The sequence below is a fragment of the Juglans regia genome, chromosome 9 (assembly GCF_001411555.2).
Source record: "Juglans regia cultivar Chandler chromosome 9, Walnut 2.0, whole genome shotgun sequence".
NCBI lineage: Eukaryota > Viridiplantae > Streptophyta > Magnoliopsida > Fagales > Juglandaceae > Juglans > Juglans regia.
The window spans coordinates 1,280,683-1,305,085 of NC_049909.1; the positions used below are offsets into that span (position 1 = coordinate 1,280,683).

General features: G+C 35.9%; 2 protein-coding genes across 3 annotated transcripts; one reads left to right on the plus strand and one right to left on the minus strand.

The window, feature by feature from the left end:
* Window positions 1–1,407: 1,407 nt before the first annotated feature.
* Window positions 1,408–3,369, minus strand: LOC108983698. Of its 2 annotated transcripts, none has more exons than XM_018955424.2 (4): window positions 3,195–3,369; window positions 2,567–2,780; window positions 2,153–2,231; window positions 1,408–2,033 (listed from the first exon to the last, which is right to left on the minus strand). In XM_018955424.2, exons 1-4 carry the CDS (start codon window positions 3,360–3,362, stop codon window positions 1,475–1,477), a joined length of 1,020 nt encoding a protein of 339 aa, XP_018810969.1. In that variant the 5' UTR covers window positions 3,363–3,369; the 3' UTR covers window positions 1,408–1,474. The 2 variants fall into 2 exon arrangements, with proteins under 2 accessions (XP_018810969.1, XP_018810968.1); XM_018955423.2 differs by having other exon boundaries at window positions 2,153–2,330.
* A 12,524-nt stretch (window positions 3,370–15,893) lies between these two features.
* Window positions 15,894–22,909, plus strand: LOC108983697. Its single transcript, XM_035694090.1, has 3 exons — window positions 15,894–16,137; window positions 16,772–16,982; window positions 17,914–22,909. The coding sequence occupies exons 1-3, from the start codon at window positions 15,976–15,978 to the stop codon at window positions 22,665–22,667; spliced, it is 5,127 nt and encodes a 1,708-aa protein (XP_035549983.1). The 5' UTR covers window positions 15,894–15,975; the 3' UTR covers window positions 22,668–22,909.
* The last annotated feature ends 1,494 nt before the right edge of the window (window positions 22,910–24,403 follow it).

Genomic DNA, 24,403 nt, shown 5'->3' on the forward strand with positions numbered 1-24,403 from the left:
GCATGGTTGGCATGGCTAGCATGGCTGTTGGCATGTGGCTGACATGCTCATGGGGCTTCTGTGGGGCTGTCTAGCCTTGTCATGACATGGCTAGTGGCTTGACCATGAGTCACAAAACATGGGGTCCTACTAACACCGTGGGTGGTGGCGCACGGCGGTGGAAGTGGGAGAACCCGTGCGTGAGGGAGGTGGACTTCCTGGGGGCAAACGACAGGGAGATGGAGGCCGAGCTCGCTGGAGGGGGATGGCCAGTGGGAGGGGAGGCTACCGTAAAGGTGGTGGCGCCAGAGGATGGCGCATGATGGCGCAGCAACATCAAGCCCATTCGGGCTGTGCACAGCCGAGAGAGAGGAAGAGAGAGCATGAGAGAGGGAGACCGGTGTGGGGGGACTCGCCGGAGTGAGGTGGTGCTGGTGGAAAAGGCGGTGAGGCTCACCAGCACATGGCGACGCCGGGTTGGGCAGAGAAAGAATCGGCTTGGACAGAGGCAGTGTACCGCGTACGCGTGAGCTGAGGGAGGAGAGAGAGAGGGGAGGGAAAAGTGAAGGAGATGGAAGAGAGGTCTGGGTATTTAACCCAGTCCTTTCATCTTGGGGTCTTCAAAACGATCTAACGGTGAAAGATTAAAATACTGATTTAAAAATGCGTAAACCTTAACTTAATTGAAAACACTGAAAAAAATTAAGGTAGAAAATTATTTAAACTAATAATAAGGTCGCCATCGACCTTATTGTTAACACATAGAAAGATTTGGGTTTGGTAAAGTGTGGGAAAATGCTTTGAAAGAAACTGGAAAACAGAACCCAAGAGGGCATAACCGTAATTATAGCAGGTCACACAGGGGCATAAACGGCTCAGAAAGTGTCAAACAAAAAGAAAATCATATAAATAATTAGAATTTTTAATATAATTTAAATCTTATAATATTCTCAATTAACTAAAATCATTTAAATAAAATGATTTTCTACTATTATAATATTTTTGGAGTTTCCAAAATAGAAGAGATTTACTTCAATGATAAAAAAATGTGAGAACAATATAGAAACAAAAGATTATGTATTTTTTTAGTGCTCCTTGAGTCATTGAGTAGTATGGTTAAAGTCTACAATTTATATATTTTGCTAAGAAAACTATTACTAGAATATCTAAAATTTTTTAATTTTCATATTACTGTAACATTTTGTTATCATTATGATACTTGTTAAAATTTATTTTTCTGCTCTTGTGCATTAAATTATTGACAAATTAATTTTATTTAAAAAAACATATTATTTTTTCATTTTATGAATATTAGTTATTAGGAAAACGTGCATCTCACGTCACTCCACACCTAGTGCGTGTGTGTATATATATGGAACGAAGATCTAAAAATAAATAAATAAATAAATCGCTTTAATTTTCTCCGCTAATTAAAAACTACAACAAAACAAATTAGTAAAGTTTACAGTACGTAAGCATGTATATATATAATTGATTAAGGAAAGAGTGAAGCGAGGAACTCCTCGTCCTCCACGAAAATCTGCAAGTTCCTGGACTTCATCAGAAATCTCACTGCTTCCTCGTTAAATTCAAGTACGAAGCACAACTTTATCAGCTCAGAGAGTTCACCAATATCATGATCGTTGTTTTCCCATAACAAACCCTCCGATATTAATGCTTGGGAGAAATATGTAGCATACTCAATTATTTTCTTATAATATCCACTGGATTTATCCGACTTTTGCGCGAAAAGCATTGAGCTTGCGGCCTCTGATCTATCCCAACCTATCATTTGGCTTACTTTCAATTCGACAATTTCCATGAAAGTCGTATTCAGAAGCCTTTTCATGGCTTCATGTCGGCTCTCATGATCTGCTTCCATCTTCAACATAGGATCTGCTAGAAAACCGAGGATGAGCCCAGCTAACCCTTTCCTAATCAAAACATCCTTTGGATTCACCTGATTCATGAGTTCATGAGCAACATCCAGTACCATGGACTCTCCTTCCTTCTTCACTGATTCGTGAGATGTAGTTCGGACAGTACCGATCTTCCTGCACATTTCAAGCAACGTCTTTGTCAGATGTAATCATGAAGGCGATCAATCCAGCTTCGCTCAGGGAGTACCAGAAATCTATATATATATATATATATAGGTTGAGTAGATCAAAACCGTTCAGAAAGATCCTTCAGCTGAAAATCATAGTCCATGAAAACACCAAGCTTGTCGGACAGCAAAACTCCATCTGAATCTGAACCAACAGGTAATGTCACTAATCTATCGTTGAGAGTTCTCTGAATCTTTGTGCTCCAGAACGTTTGCAGAAGGTTATATCTCCCACATTTAGCAGCTTATAAACAATTTTATAACAAACAAACAAAACATTCATAAATTTTAGGAATCGATTCACTTAAATATATATATATATATATATATATATATATATATATATATAACTGATCAGATCATCATCTTTATATATACTATATAGATGTGCTTGTTCTGAATTTGACAATATTTAGCGTTAGTGTCAATATGTGGTTGTCATTACAATTAGATACATGAGGTGAGAGTACGTGGAAGTACCTTTCTCCCCAATATAAACGCGTTTCCTCTTTCCTACTTTCTTGATGGGCCGACCAAAACTGCAAATGGAGTCTATCATGTTTTCAGAAGAAAGAACTTCGTCGTTGTTGAAAATAAGCATTGGAGGAGTTCCCGTGGGCGTGATCATCATGCCCTCCCAAGTAATAACCAACTCCAGCGATGGATCCATCATGTATTCCTCATCTTCCGCATTCTGACACACAAAATTCACGTACTCTCTCTAATTAGTGTCAGACTAACATATGATCAGTGATAAACTAAAACTAAAAGCACAATTCTATATTAATTTGGTTTATTAATTTCCTATATATGTGCATGCTTTGTTCCGTAAATTATTTTTTTTACTCAATTAAATTGAAAAGGTACAATTGGAATTAAAAATTAAAAACTGCTACTGATACAAAAAGATTACATAAAAATAAACTTACAAACTGACGTGCCTTCACGTGATGCGTTAGGTCTGCTTTATATTAAAAATAACTTTACAATCTTACGTACTACATCAAGATACGTCAATTTATAAATTTACTCTTGTGTAATCCCAACTTTGTTGCTAAAGTAGTGAGAGAGAGAGTGATCGATCAGTGATCAGTGATCAGTGATGAACCTGAATGAGTTCCATGAGAAAGTGGACATCCTTGGCGTCAAGTTCAGCAGAGAGATTCTTGACAGCCTTGTGAAGTTCCACGTTCAAAGTGTTCATCAGTTCCCCTCCGATTGAAAATTTTGTTCTACGTATCCGTATAATCCAGTCATGTTCTCTCGCCATTTCCATTGCTTCCCAAAACACTCGTGCAATGACACAATTACCATATATATGGTCTATATATATATCATAGCTTATAACGGACAGAGGGTGAAAGTAGACCAATCGATCGAGTAGTACACACGTGTATACTGAACATGCATGAACCTTAAGGAAGAGGGTTTCCTTCACAAACAAGGTAAGCGAACTAATGTGAAAAATTGTAGAGATCAGAAACAGAGATACAGCTAAAAAGTGTCTTGGGGTTGTAAGAAAGAAAGTGAAAGCAAAAAAAAAATTGCTTTTGCATTAGATTCGTGCTACACTTATTCACGAGGAAGGGTTTCCATAAGATTAAGGTTGCGTTTAGATATTGAGATGAATTGAAATGGATTAAGTTTTTTATGAATAGTAGTGAGTTGAGATTGTTGAATGAGTTTGGTGGGATCCACTTAAGATGAGTTTAAAATATGTTTAGATGTTAAGATGAGTTTAGATATATTTATAAAAAGTTGTAAAAGAAATGGGTCCCACCATTGTTCGGCTACTGTTCACCTGGCAGTAAAAACAATTCTCTTCTGGCGTCAAACACAACACTTGAGAGAGAGAGTCAATGGGTCAATGGGTCTCACAAATTAAAGAGAAATAGAGAGAGTGTCGGGCAAATAAAGAGAAAAAATAGAGAGAAATAGAGAGAGAGTACTGTTAGTGGATCCCACAAATTAAAGAGAAAGAGAGAGAAATAGAAAGAGGGTGTAAGTGGGTCCCATTACTTGTTGAGAGAAAAGAGAAATGAAGAGAGATTTCGGTTATTTTTTAAGAGAAATAGAGAAAATGTGGGTCCCACGAATTCTGAAGTGAAAGTAGCTTAAAATGAAGTAAGTGTGTTTGGATGTCAAAGGTACTCTAAAAGTGAACTCATCTGAGATGAGTTCATCATCCAAACGAAGCCTAATATTTTATATATATATATATATATTTTTATATTTTAAAAATATCACAATATTATTAAAAAATATTTATTTAACTATTAAATAAAAAAAAATATAGATCTCGATAAAAGCTCGAGTCCCAAAATAGGGACCAAGCATTTCACTTTGCATTAACTTTGGAACGCAATTCGACTACCGAGTCTTTTCCTCTTTTATGCCTATATATCGTCGCGCATTTTCGCTTTCCAAAGGATGGTGGAATCCCGACGGATGACCTATAGGTTACTTTTTACTTTTTTTTTTCCTGAAAAAATAACACTAACCCCTAGGACAATCAATTTTCCAAATCACTTCGTAAATAATCCATTATTAAGAATTTGGTATAAATGTTCTTGATAAAAATAACAAATCAACAAAATAAAATAATTTTAAAATATAAAATAATTTTAAAAAATAAGTTCAAATTAAAAACATTAAAAAAGAAAAATTGAAACAATAGATTTGAGTTATAAACTAGAACCATTAAAATTGAGTAATATACATGTTGGGCACAATTATCACTAAAACGTAAAAGGTTTTTGGGACGAAAATTTCCATCCCAAAAAATAGTAATTTTGTCTTAAAAAATTTTTTGGGATGAAAAAAAAAGTCCAAAAGTCATCTCAGTATAACTATCCCAAAATATCTTTTAGAACGAAAATTTGAATTTCATCAAAAAAAAAAAAAATTTGGGATGAAACCGTTCGATGACGTTCAAACAAAATCATTTTTCCAAATGCATTGGGTTGAGTGGTCGATCGATTCTAATACGTTCGAACATATTGTTACGTAGAAACGTTCGACTGTTAAATTTAGTGTTCGACCATACATCTATGTTCAAAGGCATTATGTTGAGTGGCCAATCGAATTCTTATATGTTCAAACCTATTATCAGGGTAAAACGTTCTAATGTTCAATATAGTTTTCAAATGCATATGTAATGTTCGATGTCGTAAGAAATCATTTGAAAGCTTATTATGTTTGAACACGAATTGTATCTATATTTGAACGACAATTACAGACTACGTTCGAATGCTCTTTATACTCGTTCAAATGGTTAGACTGACTATATATTCAAATGGTTTATGGACATTCGAATAGTATGAATTTTTTTTTATCTAATAATAACTTTAAATACACATTCATAATATCATAAAAATACATTCGAATTTGTTTAATAAACATAAAAACTAGTCTCATAAGGGCAAACTAAATAAAGAAAACATTATTCCTCGCACACAAACAGTAGGTAAACTATTAAATCAATTGCTAGGAGGTCTGAATTGTTGCATCACCATCTGCATTTGGAGTTGCATCTCTCTCCTGAACTCCTCTTGTTGTTCCTTGTTGTTTCAATTGCATCTTTATGTCTGCTTGTTGTGCTAGTTGAGCCTTTAACTCATGCTGCTTTGTCCTCAATTGCTCGATTACAAACCTCACTTCCTATAAAGCTCTAGAAGTGTTGGAGACGTTATTGGATGATGAGGACAAGATAGAAGGTTTGACGCAACGATCCATATTAAGGAAGATTTCATGAATCAAGCCAAGACACAAGACCAGACTTCATGTTCCTGATTGTTGACTATCATAATCTTTCCTTTTACTATAAATTATATATTTCCTTGTATAGCTTTCCTTGTATAGCGTAATTTTGTATTTAGTCCACTTGCCTTACATAGTCTCTGGAACTTGTATATTTAATAGACAGAATACATCAATCAAAGTGTGGTGTTTTTCCAGTACAACATGTGTGCAATATATTTTTCTATATCGTATCAGAGATGTCCTCACTCTAACGAGCAATCGATCCAAGAACTACCAATGTCAGAACTACCAATGTCTTCTTCTTCCTTAGACTCTAACCCCCTTCGAGTCAATACCCAAACCATTTCTTCCTCTGAAAATGCCCTTATTGCTCTCAACATCATTGCACAAACTAATGAAAAACTCACCCTTTCCACCTTCCCTCAATGGAGAGCTCAGTTTGAAGCTCTACTCATTGGTTATGATCTCCTAGACTATGTCAATGGAGCTTTTCAATGTCCCTCCCTTGCTGGCACATCCTCTTCGGATCTCACTAAAACTTATTAGGTTCTCCAAGATAAACTCTTCTCAGTGCTATCATGGCCTCTACATCCACCACCATTACTCCTCTTATTGCTACCTCCAAAATCTCCCATGAGGCTTGAAAGAAGCTCAATCATATGTATGCTAGTAAATCTCGAACCCGTGCCATGCAACTTAAGGAAGAGCTTACCTTAATTCAGCGAGGGAATCACCTTATTCCCGATTACCTGCATGCTATAAGAGCTCTTGCTGACGAGATTGCCCTAACTGATCATCCCATCTTCGATGATGATCTCACCTTGTATGTCCTCAATGGACTTGGCCTTGATTTCAGGGTGATTGCAGCCCCAATTCATGCTCGGGAAAAAGAGCTTCATGATCTTCTTGTGGGTCATGAGAATTATCTCCGACGGCTGGAGAGTGCGAATCAACAACTTGTCGCTACTGCCAATTTTTCTCATCGGCAGAGGAACATGATGACCCCTCAGCATGGGTCTCAGTTTAAGGGATTCTTTAAGGCAAATGGGCCTCAGCGTTCCCAGGCCCCCCCTCACAACTCAGTAGGCTACACCAAGGACTCTAGAAAGCCCAACACTCATTCGGGCAGGTCCAATCAGCGACATTATCAACCAAAATGCTAGGTATGTGATCAAATGGGCCACGCTGCTAAGTCCTGTCCTCAGTTGCATTCCTTTGAGGTAACTGTTAATTGTGCCTCTGCTACAAATCAAAATGAAAAAACAAATGGCTTCTTGATTCTGCAGCTTCTCATAACATTACTGGTGATCTGGCAAATTTATCCATTCGCTCTAAGTATGATGGAACAGATGAAGCCATTATTGGTGATGGGTCAGGTTTGGCTATCTCACAAATTGGTTCTTTGACTTTACATTCACCCACACGAAAGTTTATTTAACAAGATACATTGTGTGTTCCTAATATTAAAAAAAACCTCATTTCAGTTCATCATTTCACCACCCAAAATCATGTTTTTTCTTGAGTTTCACCCATCTTACTTTCTTGTGAAGGATCAAAATCACGGGGGCGATCCTACTAAGAGGTGCATGTGAAAACGATGTCTACAATTTTCTGGAATCATTGGTGGCTTCCCCTTCTCAAATGGTTGCGTGTGTACATGAACGGACATCGATTGATGGATGGCACAAGCGTCTTGGCCACCCCTCTCTTAAAATTGTCCAACATCTTGTTAATTGTTTTTCTCTTCCTGTTAAATCCAATAAAATCACATCATTGTGTGATTCATGTTCTATTAATAAAGCACATCAACAACCTTTTCGGTCCACATGTTTTCAAAGTCATGCTCCTCTTGCTCTTGTCTATACTGATGTTTGGGGGCCTGTTAATTGTACTGGTCTTGATGGTTCTCGTTACTATTTACTTTTGGTTGACCATTACACAAAATATATGTGGTTTTATTCTATGCCTACAAAGTCGTGTGTTTGAAACATTTTTCCTCAATTCAAAGAACTGGTTGAAAAACGATTTTGAACAAAAATAAAAAGTCTCTACTCTGATAATGTGGAGAATTCATCAGTCTTAAGCCTTTCCTTTCTCTTCATGTCATAAGTCACTACACCACAGCCCCTCATACACCTCGACAAGATCGGAGACACCGCCATCTTGTCAAAACTGGTCTCACCTTACTTCATGATGCCTCTCTTCCCTCTTTCATTTTGGCCTCATGTTTTTCAAACCGCCACCTATCTCATAAATCGAAAACCCACTCCCCTCTTTCAAAACTAAACCACCATTTGAGACCTTGTTTGGACAAAAGCCCAATTACCTCAAACTCAAAAAATTCGGCTGCTTATGTTACCCTCTTACCTGGCCTTATAACACTAATAAACTTCAGCCCAAGTCCATTTCCTGTGTCTTTGTTGGTTACTTCCAAACTCAGAATGCGTATAGGTGCTTGGACCCAAAAGCCTAGAGGCTTTATGCCTTTCGGCATGTCATGTTTGCGAAAGATCAAACCCATCCCCTCTTGAAATACCATGTTTCTTATCCTGGACCCTTGAACACAAAACCCTCCCATTTTCCATTTTCTCGACATCCAGCAGCCACCTGCACTCATGTTGCCACTCCTGCCCTTTACTGCCTCAATGACTCCAGACAATGTCTCTGTCGCGATCGCAACACCTCCAGGTAATCCCTGTATCTCTTCCTCGTGATTTTTCGATTTTTCTAAACACTGATGCACACTCATTGTCAGCAATGTGTGACTCTTATTTTTTGTTGTCGATTGATCCCACTCACTCAGAATCATCACCTCCCTCTCACAGCTCCCTTCCTCTACGAAAAACCCCTGTTTCCCAACTCACAGATCACACACTATGGTTACTCGATCCATGAATAACATATTTAAACCTAAACAACACAACACAGTAACCAAACACCCTTTTACCGAAAGTCTTGAACCAACATGTGTGACCTAAGCCATTTTTTATCCTTACTGGAATGCGGTCATGTCTGATGAAATTACTGCACTTATTTGTCATGGGACTTGGGACTTAGTTCCCCCTCCATCACAATGTCACCCCAGTAGGCTGTAAGTGGGTATTTCGGGTCAAGTGAAAAGTCGATGGCTCCCTTGATCGCTTCAAAGCCCGATTGGTTGCGAAAGGGTATAACCAACGACCTGGGATAGATTACAAACAGACTTTTAGTTCGATTGTCAAACCAGCCACCATTCGATCTGTGTTAACTGTTGCTATTATGAAAGGGTGGATTTTGGGCAAATGGATGTTAATAATGCATTTTTTTATGGTGAACTTACTGAGACTGTATATATGATACAACCTCCTGGTTTTAAAGACATGTCCAAACCAGATCATGTGTGCAGGTTACGCAAAGCCATTTATGGCCTTAAACAGGCTCCTCAGGCCTGGTATTCTGCTCTCAAGGAAGCCCTTCTTGCATTTGGTTTTCTTAACTCTAAGGCTGATTCCTCATTGTTCATTTATAGTTGTGATTCTATTACATGCTATTTTCTAGTTTATGTGGATGATCTGGTAATTACTGGGAAGGATTCAAACTTTGTGAAGTCCATTATTCAGCAACTTAGGGCTAGGTTCTCTTTAAAGGATATGGGCACCCTTCATTATTTTTTGGGAGTGGAAGTCATTCCTACTCTTGAAGGCTAATTTTTGTCACAACATAAATATATTTGACTTCTTGTCCAAAACAAACATGGTTGGTGCGAATCTCTACTCCATTATCTACGAGTACCTCTTTAACATTTCATGATGGTACAACTTTTGTTGATAGCACTGAGTTTCGTCGTGTAATTGGTGGTCTTCAATATCTTTACCTAACTCATCTTGATATCTCATTTTCTGTTAATAAATTGTCTCAATTTATGCATAAGCCAACAACTACTCACTGGACAGCAGCCAAGAGACTTCTTCGCTAGCTCAAGCAAACCATATTTCACAGCATTCATCTCAAGAAGTCCCCCCTCTTGGCTTTTCACAATCTACTCCGATGTTGATTGGGTTGGAAATCTTGATGATCGCACCTAAACCTTAGCCAACATCAGCTTCCTTGGCCCAAATCCCATCTCATGGAGCTCTAAGAAATAGCATGTTGTTGCTAGATCCTCCACGAAAGCTGAATATCGTGCCCTTACCAATGCAACCTCGGAAACAATGTGGTTACTTACTCTTTTCCAGGAACTCGGAGTTTCCCTCTGTAGCGCTCCAATTGAAGACCAAAACCACATGACCTATACTCCAAAAGGACAAGTGAATGATACAATGCCCCATTGGAACCTTATAAAGAGTAAGAACTTTTCCTTCCCAAGCAATGTGGGATCTCATTCACCATCTACCCTTATCCTTATCATATGGGTTATCACATTCTTACCCCCCTTAAATTCCCGACGTCCTCGTCGAGCCTGTCCATTGTAGGTGGCACTACTCAAGTCCCATATTTCTGGTTGAGATAGGCTCTGATACCATTTGTAACGCCCCAATTGAAGACCCAAACTACATAGTCTATACTCCAAAAGGACTAGTCAATGATACAATTGGAGCCCCATTGAAACCTTATAAAGAGCAAGAACTTTTCCTTCCCAAGCAATGTGAGATCCCATTCACCACCTACCCTTATCCTTATCATATGGGTTATCACACCCTCACATCCGCACCATCTCTTCTATGTGAAAACCTTGAAGCTACACATCTTAGGTTCAATCCGGTTCAACACTCACAGATGAAACATATTCAGATTGACATTCACTTTGCCAAATCCCAAGTAGAGTTTGGAGAGTGTCACACATTTTTCATCCCTAAATTACCCGTTCGAACCTAATTTGATTGTTTGAATGGTAAATGACTACCATTAGTATTTAGGGGCAAAATTTTAATTTTCTCCCTAAAATTCATTTTTTGGAATGATTTTGATTTCTTAAAAAAAAAATATCCCAAAAGACATTTTTTGTGTATCTTCAAATGGTGAGGAAGAATCTACAGGCGACTAAATCCAAACGATAGATTTTTTAGTAATATCAAGACCATAACCTTATGCTAACTTAAGCATTAGAGGTATCCCATATTGGATACCCGAGTCCTTCTTTCTAGTTACAGGTTGTTAGAATGAAACAAGACGTACAAAAAACTGCATCAACAATACTTTTTCAATACTAAACAATTAAAAAACCAAAAACTTGAAAAAGATAAAGATAGAAATAATAGTTTCTTCAAGTATGCTTTTAGAAATAAACTTTATCTTCAAATATTCAACAATTAAATTTTGAAAGATAAATATTAGGGCACACCGCTAACATACTGAAAATTGCATCAACAATATCTTTTTAAAACTAAACCATTAAAAAACATAAAATTTAAAAAAGATAAAGATAGATATAATAGTTTCTTAAAATAGATAAAATAATTTAATTTATCTAGAGTAGAAATGCGTATGTTCAGCTAGCTAGCAAGCATACGTATATAGTATGTACTCTACATATATATATATAGATCAATACGTAGTACTATCTAAGGTTGTTCATTTGGGTGCGAACTCGAATACCTGTATTTACTTGGATTGGACCATGGGTGTCAAATGCGGTTCGGGTATTATCCCGGATTAACCCGGATAAGAACTTGGGCTGGTACACTGTGAGATTCGGGTTTTTTGGAAATTCAATACCCGAATTATACCCGGAATTACGACAGTGTGTCGTCAGCCTCGAGATCTGGATCTGCCCCTTCTGCAACCACTTCCCTCACTACTCCATGATCTCTGAGACCAATCATACTGGCGAGCTCTACGAGTAGTACACCATTGTGCACTATTTCCTCCAACAAAATCCGAACCCTCATTTATGTCATTCTCCGCTCTTGCCTAGTATTTGTTCATGCTTGCATGATTGACGAGGAGATGATGTTCATTAAATCGACACTAAATCATGACATTGGAACAAGATAAAAATCTCAAACCAAAATCCCCATAGCGTTTTTAGCACATATAGAACAATAAATCAAAGAGATAGAATGATTGAAAACAAAATGTGACTGTGTACAAGGAGAGAGAGAGAGAGAGAGAGAGAGAGAGAGAGAGAGAGAGAGAGAGAGAGAGAGAGAGCCGGTTAAAGTTATAAATTCTTGAAGTTTCAAGAAGAGTAAATTTACTCTCACCGATTGTTGGGTCCTGATTGAGTTTCGACATTTTTTTTTAATTTTTGTTTTACTTAGTGATTAAGAAAGTATTTTTTAATGATGTTGTAGATTTATTTTTTTCAAAAAAGATATAAGAATATAAAAATAATAGTAAAAATAAAAATGTACTCTTATTGAGACCCATCTCATTATACACCTAAACTCTTATTGAGACCCATCTCATTATACACCTCGATAGGTGTAGCATTGCTCTTTCAAGTAACCGTAAAATTTATAAAAAGTAATCTCCCTCAAACACCATTTATGAGGTTTACATCCCATGAAATAGCGGCCAACCAGCTTAAGGGTGTCAATATGTGACACGATCCATTAACCCAACACGAACAGGACATAATAAAAGCTGATTAGGGTTTACTCTTAACGGGTTCGGGTCAAAACGGGTTGACCTGTTAAGACACAATAGCTTAACGGATTGATAACAGGTCAACCCGTTATGACCCGTTAAGAAAGTTAAAATTACAATTATACCCTTATACCTAAAAAATAAAATTGTTGAGATTTTAATTTCGATATTTTTATTGTTTAGATTGTAATTTTAGACTTGTAGTTAGTTTTATATTTTTTATAGATATTGTGATTTTAACATTTATATAAATTTATGTTAAACTTAACTAGATTAAAGAGGTTAATTTTAGGTTTGTTTCAATCCATTTACATAAATAGGTCAAAACGGGTTGACACGACACGACCCGTTATGTTATTAGGTCGTGTTAGGGTTTGAGATTTTGACACGATAAGCTTAACGGGTCGGGTTAGGGTTGACCTATGTAGTATAATATACATGTCTTGACACGACACGAACACGACCCGTTAACACGATTTGACACCCCCAGCTACCATCAAATAAATAAAACAAAAAATCTTCACAACCTTCTAACACTCCATACTCCATATATTTTTTTTAATTTTTATTATTATTTTCTTTTATCAAATATTTATTATATAAATAATGAATAAAAAATTTGAAAAAATTTAAAAAGAATAAACTCAAAAAAAAAAATATTAAAAAAATTTTAAAAATTTTAAAAATTAAAAAAAAATATGGAGTGTAGAGTGTGGTAGAGGTTGTATAGCAAAACTCTAAATAAAATATGCCCACAAACACCATTTTACGAGGTGTATACTCTTTGCACGAGGTACACATTGTTTGTTAAATAGCTAATGGATAATAATAGACTTACTATTCTCTTATTATTTTTTTTATTATTTTATAATATAGTTAAAACTTTTATATTTTTTATTATTTATTTTGAAGTATTTTTTAACATTTTTAATCATTAAGAAAAAATTTAAAAAATATACAATTTCACTAATAGTCACTTCTTTAACTATTAAGTTAAAAAAATAAAAAATAAAATAAAAGAAATAATAAATAAGTAGTAAGAAGTAGTAAATCTATCATTGTCCACAGTTAACCACACCAAAAAATGGTAATATGGATTCCCATAACCCCAGTTGGGCCATCACCATCGTTGCTCATTTGATGCCCCGAGATATAAAACCTTGTTACTTTCATTTTCTCAGCGAAAGTCACAGAATACATATATTCAATTGTTTATGTATTTTATTATAGGAAAATGATAGAGCCACCGCTGATGGCTCCCGCTGGGAGTTACCGCTGGCTCTATCATATGTTTTTTAATGTGTTTTTTTTATAATTATTTTTAAATAGATTTTTTTAACAATTTTAAATATTTAAAAAAAATAAAAAAATTTATAATATTATTAAAAAATACTTCCTTAATCATGAAATAAAAAAAAAATTATTTTTTTTATTTTACTTCGTGATTAAGGAAATATTTTTTAATAATTTTTTTTACTTCATGATTAAAGAAGTGTTTTTTAATAATATTTTAAATTTATTTTATTTTTTTAAAATATTAAAAAGTATTAAAAAAATTTCTATAAAAAATAACTGTAAAAAAAACACATCAAAACACACATGCTAGCATTACTCTTTATTATATGCATGTAGGACGAGGCTTGAATCGGGATCTTTGGTAGACTTGACTATGGACGACACTGCCACAGTAAAGAAGTTTCGGAGCCGCCACCCCCTTGCCAAAACGTGAAGAGAATGAGATCGATGGTTGATGACAAAGTCGAGGACGAGTGCGACATGGAGGTTTGGGAGACGCTGAGAGCCAGAGCTTTTACTTGAGATCAACGATAAAATGTGCAAGATCAACGACAAATGTGCCTCGCACATTGCCCAAATGCTATATATATTTATACACACTACCGGCCAACTGCTATATATATTTATAGCAGTTGGGCAATGTGCAAGGCACATTTGTCGTTGATCTTGCACATGTTGTCGTTGATCTCAAGAAAAAGCTCTGGCTCTTAGCGTCTCCCAAACCTCCATGTCGTATATATATGTGTGCATAATTTGAAACCAAATGCATGCAATTGCAAGCCCCATAGATAAAATATATTTTTCGTCTAGACAAAATGGCAAGAATTAATGTATATAAACTAAGGATCGATCTAGTATCTCATTTGGATAAAAGCGGCACTATAAACTCAAACCCATGCATGATCCATCCATCCATATTTGTTCTCCGTATGATGATCTCTCCATCTCTGCTAATTAATGATCTGCTCAAACTCAATCACCCAAATATAAAATTATATATCCTCAAAATGGCGTACCTAGAAATATTTCATTATCTCTAAAATTCTTTCACTTCTTTATTTTTTTTTTTAATTTTTTGTGTGAGAAAACTTATTGATCTTTTTGGTTTGGTATAATTATTTTTTGAATTTTTGTTTGTTAACTCTTTTAAGTTTTAATTTGATTCAATTTTTTTCAAAGTTATATAAATTATTTTGTTTTTAGAGTTTTTTTAATAATGTTTGATTTAAGTTACAACTCGGAAAACCAAAACCACCTTAGATCACTCCCAATGGATGTTTTAAAATACAATCTTCTTTAAAATATGAAGAATATTGATCATCAAAATAAGGATCCAATGGATGTTGTAAATCATCTTTATTTTCCAACTAGCTACAGTAACCCCGCTACATTTATAGATTACTGTTCATGCATGTAAAACATTTTAAATTATTTCTCTATCCTTTGAATTTCCTTTTTCCCTTTATTCTAATTTTGTTTCAGCCTCTGCGTGGTATTGGCCAGTCATAGTTGCTTATCTATTTGGATTTATCTGCTAGAGAATCCACTAAAGTGCATTGAAAACTGAAACTAGATTTCTCAATTTTTTCTATTTTATTTTATAAGTAATTTAAAATAAGACATAATTTTTTCTCTATTTTTTTTTTGTTATATTTTGAATCAATGTTTAGTTTGATTTAAAATACAATATAATGATATGAGATTGTATGTGAGGAGATATTGTAAATATTAAAAGATATGAAGATATTATTGATAGTTAGAGAAAATATTTTAAATGAATAAAAAATATTAAAAAGTATAATATTTAAATGATATGAAGAAAAAATAGATAAACTGATGTATGACATATTGTAAAAGTCAGTATATAAAATAGAAAAAATAAATTTTTATAATGTATTTTAAAAGATAAGATAAATTATTCATTGTGAGTGCTCTTAGTTCTTCCACCGGTGGATTCTCCTCCTAGCCTATTCCTTCGAAAGCGAAAAGGAGCGACCAAAGGTATCTAGTGGTCGTCGAATTGCGTTCCAAAGTTCCGCAAAGGCAGTTTTCGTACACCTTTTTTGCTTCCTTCGTCAATAAAGAGAAAGAAAAAAAATACTTTTTTTTTTCCTTGTTTGGGAAGTAAGCCTTCTTCGTAGAGGTTCCTGCTCGGCACATAAATACGTGCTTCACACTATCTCTGACTACTTTCAGTACTACTCTCTGGCTATAATCTAAGATCTGGTGGTAATTGTGTGATTGTGCGTGTGTTTTGGGAAGGTATGGAAATGACGGCGAGAGAACACATAAAAGAGATACGTAGAAAAAAGTTTTCAATCGGAGGAGAACCGAACCCATTGACGGAGGATCTTCACCAGGCCGTCAGGAACCTCTCTGCTGAACTTTACGCCAAGGATGTCCACTTTCTCATGGAACTCATTCAGGTTCCTCACTCATTCTCTCTGATCATATATATGCATGGTTAATTTGCTTTGTGTGTGTGTTTGATCTTCGTGATGATCATGATCATGATCGATGTATATGCTAGTACTTGACTTAAAAGTCACCTTGATTTATTGACTTCCGAGAAAAATGAGATTTTGAGATTTCATTTCCAGAGATTCAAATCATGTTTAATAATTAACACCTTCATTTTCACCAGTCCAGCATCGTCAATAAACTCTAGTTTTCATTTTCTAAAAGGTTGTTGGATAATGAAACGGAACACCATGGATGCATGATATAGAGGCCAGATAATAAGAACGCTGGGCGTACCCCCAGCACAAATTTGTATTTTTATTTTCATATCTTTTAAATATATTTAAATAGTTAAAAAAAATATATTAATATATTAAAAGTCACTTATTTAATTATTAAGTAAAAAAAAAAATTTAAATACATAAACGGTAAGTGAGTGGACAAATTCAGACAGCATACTAATATTTTTCTAATAATATATTGAAAATTGTGTCTTTCCAGCTTACGAAGTAACCAAATATATATATATATATATATATATATTCAAATTAGAGATACATGATATTGGTGAATACTAAATAGTGTATGTATGTGTGCCAGAATGCGGAAGATAACGAATACATGGAGCGGGTGGGTCCATCTCTTGAGTTCCTGATTACCTCGGAGGACATTACGGGCACGGGAGCTCCATCAACATTACTTATTTTCAACAACGAGAAAGGTTTCTCTTCTAAAAACATAGACTCCATTTGCAGTGTTGGTCGGTCCACCAAGAAAGGGAACAGGAAACGAGGTTATATTGGAGAGAAAGGTACCTGCCAGCCTATATGCTACTTTTTCACTCCAATTAATAATACTACGTACTCCTATATATACTTTATACCATCGATATTGCAATATTCTCACGTATCTTAAAAATGCTAGCATCTGATGTATGTACATGATGCGTGTCTGCATGTAATCATTTTTGGAAAGATCATTAATTCAGAAAGAGCATGCATATGTATAAACAAGTAAACAACAATGGTGGAAATTGCTACGAAAAGTTGTTTGGGGGTGATGAGTCGTCAAGATTCATAAGTTGTCATGCGTTTGAGCAATGTGGAGTTTACTTTGAAGGGGTTTTGTTTTTTGTTTTCGATAAATAAAAACATAGCCGACGGCGACAAGTTATCTCAATCTTGCCCTGCCTCTGACACTGTGATTTTGCTATAATGCATGCACTTGTTAGATTTATATTGATATCTCTAGGCCTTTAATTTGATACACAAAAGCAACAACTTTTACATATTGTTTTTTAACAGATAAATGCTTACATGAAAGTTAATATGTTTGGGAAGTACTTAGTAACATCTCCTTGAAACTCATATGAAAGATGATTACATTAAGTGTAACTTCTAGAAATTACAAGCTTATTCCTTCTCTCTCTCTCTCTCTCTCTCTCTCAATGCTCACGATATTACTTGATCTGTGCAATCATAAGATATAAACCTCGATTACTGTGAATTAATTATGAGCTATATTCTTCACTGTAATGAAAAAACTGAAAGAGAAGATAAACTTTAATCTGAAAATTGAACAACACTAAAGGAAGCTGTTGGAAGTATGGATCCCAGCTTTAATTCTAGAGTTGCCATCACTCATGTATTTTTATTTTATTTTCTTTTTTGGCTTTGTGAGTATGGGAAGGATATGTATGTTCTTTTATTTCTAATTACATTACCATATGGTTAAAAATGCAGGAATTGGGTTCAAGAGTGTATTTCTCATTACTGCTCAGCCCTACATATTCAGCAATGGTTATCAGATACGATTCAACGAAGAGCCCTGCCCACATTGCAACCTTGGGTACATAGTTCCAGAATGGGTGGAGGAGAACCCAACTCTTTCTGATATACAACAGATATATGGTTCCAAAACATCTCTCCCAACAACAACAATTGTCTTACCTTTGAAGCCTGATAAGGTCAAACCTGTGAAGCAGCAGCTCTCAAGTGTTCATCCTGAAGTTCTTTTATTCCTAACAAAGTTGAAGCGGCTCTCAGTCAGGGAACATAATAAGGATCCTAGGCTCAATACCATTAGTGCAATTTCTATTAGAAGCGAGACTAACTACGTGATGAGGAAGAACATTGATGCTGAGTCCTGCACATTCCATCTCTCCGCTGAGAGAAAGAATAATGGGTCTGACGCAGAATGCAGCTACTATATGTGGAAGCAAAAGTTCCCTGTAAGACATGAAAACAAAGTGGAAAGAAGAATGGAAGTAGAAGAGTTAGTGATCACGTTGGCTTTTCCTCTTGGAGAGCGTCTCAACAGAGGGACCAATTCACCTGGGATCTATGCATTTCTTCCCACAGAGATGGTTACTAACTTTCCTTTTATAATTCAGGCAGATTTTCTTCTTGCATCATCACGGGAAACAATTCTCTTGGATAGCAAGTGGAACCAAGGGATTCTTGACTGTGTTTCCTCCGCTTTTATTGATTCTTTTGTCTCCCTAGTTCGAAATTCTGAGAATGTTCCACCATCAACTTCGGCTTCCATGTTCAGGTTCATTCCTGTCAACAGCTCTTCTTATCAAGAATTGAACAAAGTGAGGAATTCAATCAAGGAAAAGCTTGTTAAAGAAAATATTGTCCCAAGTCAGTCGTACACGCAGCAAAAGTTCTTTCATAAACCATGCGAACTCGGTAGGCTTATGCCTGTTTTTTGGAACATTTTGGAAAAGGCAGGGAAGCAGGGGGTGAGCTTGCTTAATCTCTCATCCCATGGAAAGTATATACTGAGTTCTTCACTTGATATAGGGGAGTATGATCACATATTGAGTTTCTTAGAAGTGGAACCAGTCAACAATGAATGGTATGCCAAGTGCATCCAGAGTTCTAACCTTGTTACAGGAGTAGCTGAGGACGTGTATTTGGAGATTTTACTATTTGTTGCCGAGAATTGGAAGTCAAAATTTGACAGCACCAAGATGAAAAGCATACCAATCATAAAATATTTGGGTGTTGATGGGCATGTATCTTTGTGCAGCATAGATGAATGCAGAAACTCTTATAAGGTCGTGTCCTCATCCAAGTATTCTTGTCATTCTTGGTGGCTAATTAATTGGAACTCGGAATTCCATTGTCTTGCCAGTCATTTTTTTATGCCACAATACACACAAGATGCTATTCGATTATTTCCTAAGAAGATGACTTTACAACAATGGCTTCAAGATCATGTCAAGGTTGGTGCTGTGGATGTAAATGACTATGCAGTTCACATTAATAACTGTATCACTAATAACCGGAAGCTCGCCATTGCCTTTGTTCACTTCTTATATCACTCTTTCGCAAAGAGTCATCTGTCAAAAGTTGAAGTAGATTATTTATGTGGTATTATGCCCCTCGTAGATAACTATGGGGATCTAATCAGGCAAAGGAAAGGGGTTCTGGTCCCTGCCAAAGGAAGCAAATGGGCGGGATTGATTGGTTCAAATCCATGGAGAGGTGAAGGCTGTGTTGAGTTAGGAGAAGAATACTCGCGTCCGGATTCTTTTGTAGGTGAATCTTGTTCTGGAGAACAGCTCTTGGAGTTCCTTAAAACTCGTGTTTCTGCTTCTGATATCCCTCATATAGCTCCTCCCAATGTCGCAATTCCTGCTGTTTCTGCACCTCTCACCAAGCAAAACGCGTTCTTGCTTTTGGATTGGATTCAAAACCTGAAATGTAGAAGAACTCACATTCCAGAGAGATTCTTGGCAAGCATAAAGGAAGGTAGTTGGCTGAAGATTACTACCAATGGTTGCTCGGGTTACAGGCCACCATCTCGTTCGTTCATGCTTACTTCTTCACTAGGAAACATTTTGCAGAATGGATTAGTGCTTGCTGATATTCCATTGATTAATGAAAGTTTCTATGGTGATCAAATAAATAAATATAAGGAGGAGCTAAAGACAATTGGCGTCATGTTTGAGTATGGAGAAGCATGTGAATTTATTGGGAAGCATCTCATGTCTCTTGCTGATTCCTCCATTTTAACTAGAAGCCAGGTGATCTCCGTTTTGAGTTTCATCAGGTTTTTGAAGGAACATTATCTTGCACCAGAAAAATTCATCAATACTATCAAAGAAAGGAGATGGCTGAGGACATCCAACGGTGACATGTCTCCAGTTGGATCTGTTTTGTTTGATCATGAATGGAAAGTTGCATCTCAAATCAGTAACCTCCCCTTCATCGATACAGGTTACTTTGGGGATGCAATCCTTTCTTATAAAGAGGAACTCAAGTCCCTTGGCGTGTTAATTGGCTTCAGGGAAAGTTACAAGCTTGTTGTAGACAATTTAAAATCACCTTCATCCTTCTCTTATCTGACAGCTGAGGCTGTTATATTGATACTGGAATGTATGCATCGTCATCCAAGACAATCCGACAAACTCATCAGGACATTGAGTGGTGTGAAATGCTTCAAGACAAATATTGGTTACAAGTCTCCAGGAGAATGTTTCTTGTTTGACTCTCAGTGGGCTTGCATCCTACACGTTTTCAGCGGTTTCCCACTCATTGATCATGATTTTTATGGAGACAGCATCTTCTTGTACAAAAACGAGTTGCGGCAAATAGGTGTAAAGGTGGATTTTGAGGAGGCAGTCAAAGTATTTGCCCAGAGTTTCAAGCAGCAAGCGGCTTCCATGACGAAAAAAAATGTTTTGTCCTTTTTTTCATGTTACAGATTGCTAAAGGATACTCCACATGAGTTTCCTTCAGATCTTAGGAAACTTGTCCGTGAAGTGAAGTGGCTGCGAACTAGGCTTGGTGATCACAGATTTCCAAGCAATTGCATTCTTTATGGTCCAGATTGGCAATCAATTGCCCCAATTACTCTGCTTCCTTTCCTAGATGATAGTGACAATTATTATGGCCAGGGCATTTACGAATACAAGAAAGAGCTGAAAAGTATAGGGATTGTCACAGAATTCAAAGATGGTGTAAAGTTAATTGCTGATGGTATTTCTTTCCCACAGGACCCTTCCATCATAACTCCTGCAAATGTGGTTGCCATGCTGGAATGCATCCGCTTTTTATTCCGTGATCATGGGAGTTACAAATTTCCAGACACTTTCTGGAAAAGAATCTCTCAAAAATGGTTGAAGACGAATTATGGTTATAGGCCTCCATATCAGTGCTCGTTGTTAGATTCTTCTTGGGGCTCTCATTTGAAGCATACGGATGGACCTTTTCTTGATGAAGGTTTTTATGGTTCTAACATTAGATCATACAAAGATGAGCTTAAACATATTCATGTTACTGTGGATGTAAAGGAAGGATGCCCATTGATTGCCAGTCACCTTGATTCCCATCATGAGTTTTCCACTATAGTTCGAATTTATAACTACTTGAGTAAATTTAATTGGGAGCCAGACACTGAAGCAGCCAAAAGGATTTGGATCCCAAATGGAACTGAGAATGGAAAGTGGGTCAGCCTCGAAGAGTGTGTTTTGCATGACAAGGATGATCTCTTTAGTTCGCGCCTGCAAGTTTTGGAAAAATACTATGACCAGAAGCTACTCTTTTTTTTCTCAAGGGCTTTCAATGTTAAAAACAATCCCTCTGTTGATGATTACTGCCAACTTTGGAAGGTTTGGGAAAGTTCAAGACCCCAAGTGTCACATGAAGACTGTTTCAAGTTCTGGGCCTATGTTTCTAAGCACTGGAGTGGAAAGACTGAGAGAACTCTCACTGCTATGTTGGAGAAATTACCGGTTGCTTCAGATTCAAATGGAATTTTGCTGTCCGACAAGCATGATGTTTTCGTTGCCGATGATCTTCTACTGAAGGATCTTTTTGAACAGATTTCTCCTCGACCCATATTTGTCTGGTATCCTGAGCGAAGCTCGCCTTCATTACCTCGGACAAAGTTGCTTGAAATGTACAGGAAAATCGGGGTCCGGACCATATCTGAATCGGTAAAGAAGGAAGAAGCATCAATAGTGGATGTTGCTCAACTCAATCAGGTGAATCCAAAGGATATTTTGATTAAGAAAGGGTTGGTTAGGCTCATCCTCAGTTTTCTAGCAGATCCTGTGTTGAAGATGGAAGCAGAGAGGCGACATGAAGCTGTTCAAAGGTTTCTGAATATGACTTTCCTTGAGACAGTCGAACCCATCACTGTAAAATATACTTTATCACTTTCTTCAGGGGAAATCGTGGAATTGAAAGCGAGCCGGACGATATGTTGGGATAGGGAGGCCTCAAAGTTGTTTGCACAAAAGTTGGACAGATCCAGTGGATATAAGAAGATGATCGAGTATGCTACATATTTCTCTGAAGCAATATCAGAGGGTTTGTTGTGGGAAAACAGTGATCATATTGGTGCACTATTTGATCTGATAAAGTTGTGTTTCGTCCTTGAGTTTAATGAGGAAGCAGTGGAGTTTGTAATGAAGTCCAAGAACATGCAGATTTTCAAGGAGGACGAGGAGTTCCTTGCATCTATCTTCCCTTCAAACTAGGTAATTAAATAGTTATTGTCTGTGTTTAAATTAAATTAGGTGTGTTTGGCATAACTATCAAGCATGAATCAGTTGCTGATTCTATTTATATAATGCTCTTGCCATCATGATGTGTAAACCAGCTTGTTTTGTTTTGTTGGGATTTTCTCTGCTTTTTACTTTTTATGTTGGGAGTCATGCTTTTGCTTGTAATTTCGAATGGATAAATTCTCCAAATGTTGTTTATTATAAATATATATATATATATGAGAAATTCTATTTGCAGTCTCCACTTGGGGACGGTATGTGCAGATCTTTTATTACATGAGAAAAAATATCATTTTAGAATGGATAGTTTTGTAATTTGAAAAAAATTTAAAGATAAAAATGCTTAAACTTGCATTGCAGTTCTCAAATAGGAACTATACATTAATATAAAAAAATATTGATATTAAAAGATAATATAAAAATATTCACATACTTGAATTGAAATATACCAAAAAAAAAAGAAAAGAGAGAGAGACAGCTAACAAGTGTTAAAGATAGTGAGATATTTAAATTTACAAAACTTTAAGATCATATAAACACCGTTAAATTAAAAATTTATAAAAATGAGTCATGACACTCGAAATTGTCATTAGGAACATAATGTAAATTTCAACGAGAATGATCGAAATAGATTGAACTAGTCGAAATAGACCAGAGTGGACCAGATTTTGGAGCAAAACGGAATGAGGAAATATAATATATATACCTATTATTACACAGCAATGGAAGGTTCTGGCCAAAATAGACTAAACGAAACAAAATTAAAAACTATGATATTAATATTGAGTTTTGCGCTATTCATCATCTCGATACATCACACACCACTTTTTTTTTTTTCATTTTTAATTTTTTTTTTTGGTTTTATTTTTCTTAAACTTATTAAATTATTCTACTCATCATCCATATACCACACATTTCGTAAGAGAAAAAAAAAATGATGTGTGGTGTGTGAGGATGATAAATAGAATTTTTCATTAATATTACGTGCCAACTTTTAATTGGAGTACTACTTTTGGCTGGCTCTTGATAAGTTTGTAATTAACACAATTATTGCCTAACCTTTGAAAACGATCAAGGAGTTAATTCTCATAAATCATCCAATATATATACATCTTCATGAAATTAGACACCATCAATACTCAAATGTTTTTTTATAGCTCACGGCGTAGACCTTAAATTTTGCTATGGAGATAGGAAAATCGTCTGCAAAAAAACCTTTGTAATTCTTTTTTATAAATTGGAAAAACCCTATTATAATTATAGATGTGAAGGTACTTGTGGATCATACCATTAATTTAAAGGAATTAAAAACATATTTTTATGGGGCTCATTACTTCTCTCAACGCTCGAGGGTGTCATATTTTTAGAGAGGCTAATATGGTTACCAATTTTCTGGTTAAAGGAGGAGTTAATGATCAGGTTATGGATTTTTTAAGAGACATTTTTGGTCTGGAAGATTTCGTGGGCTTGTCCGCATGGCTAGATGGGGTATTCTTTATAGAATAATGCTACTCTCACCACTCCCGGTCCCGCTATATTTTTTTATTTTTTTAATATTTTTTTTACTTAATGATTAAGTAAGTGTTTTTCAATGATATTATAATTTTTTTATTTTTTTAAAAATATTTTATAGTGTTAAAAAAATACATGTATAAAAAAGTAAAATAAATAAACACTACATTTTACACTGAGAGGGACTGAGAGTGGAA

Coding starts and splice junctions, on each gene's coding strand:
- LOC108983698 (XM_018955423.2), bottom strand. CDS start 3,362: ATGGAAATGGCGAGAGAACATGACTGGATTATACGGATACGTAGAACA. Junction 2,781..3,194: donor TTCTCATGGAACTCATTCAG/GTTCATCACTGA, acceptor TTTGTGTGTCAG/AATGCGGAAGATGAGGAATA. Junction 2,034..2,152: donor CTGAAGGATCTTTCTGAACG/GTTTTGATCTAC, acceptor TGAAATGTGCAG/GAAGATCGGTACTGTCCGAA.
- LOC108983697 (XM_035694090.1), top strand. CDS start 15,976: ATGGAAATGACGGCGAGAGAACACATAAAAGAGATACGTAGAAAAAAG. Junction 16,138..16,771: donor TTCTCATGGAACTCATTCAG/GTTCCTCACTCA, acceptor TATGTGTGCCAG/AATGCGGAAGATAACGAATA. Junction 16,983..17,913: donor AGGTTATATTGGAGAGAAAG/GTACCTGCCAGC, acceptor TTAAAAATGCAG/GAATTGGGTTCAAGAGTGTA.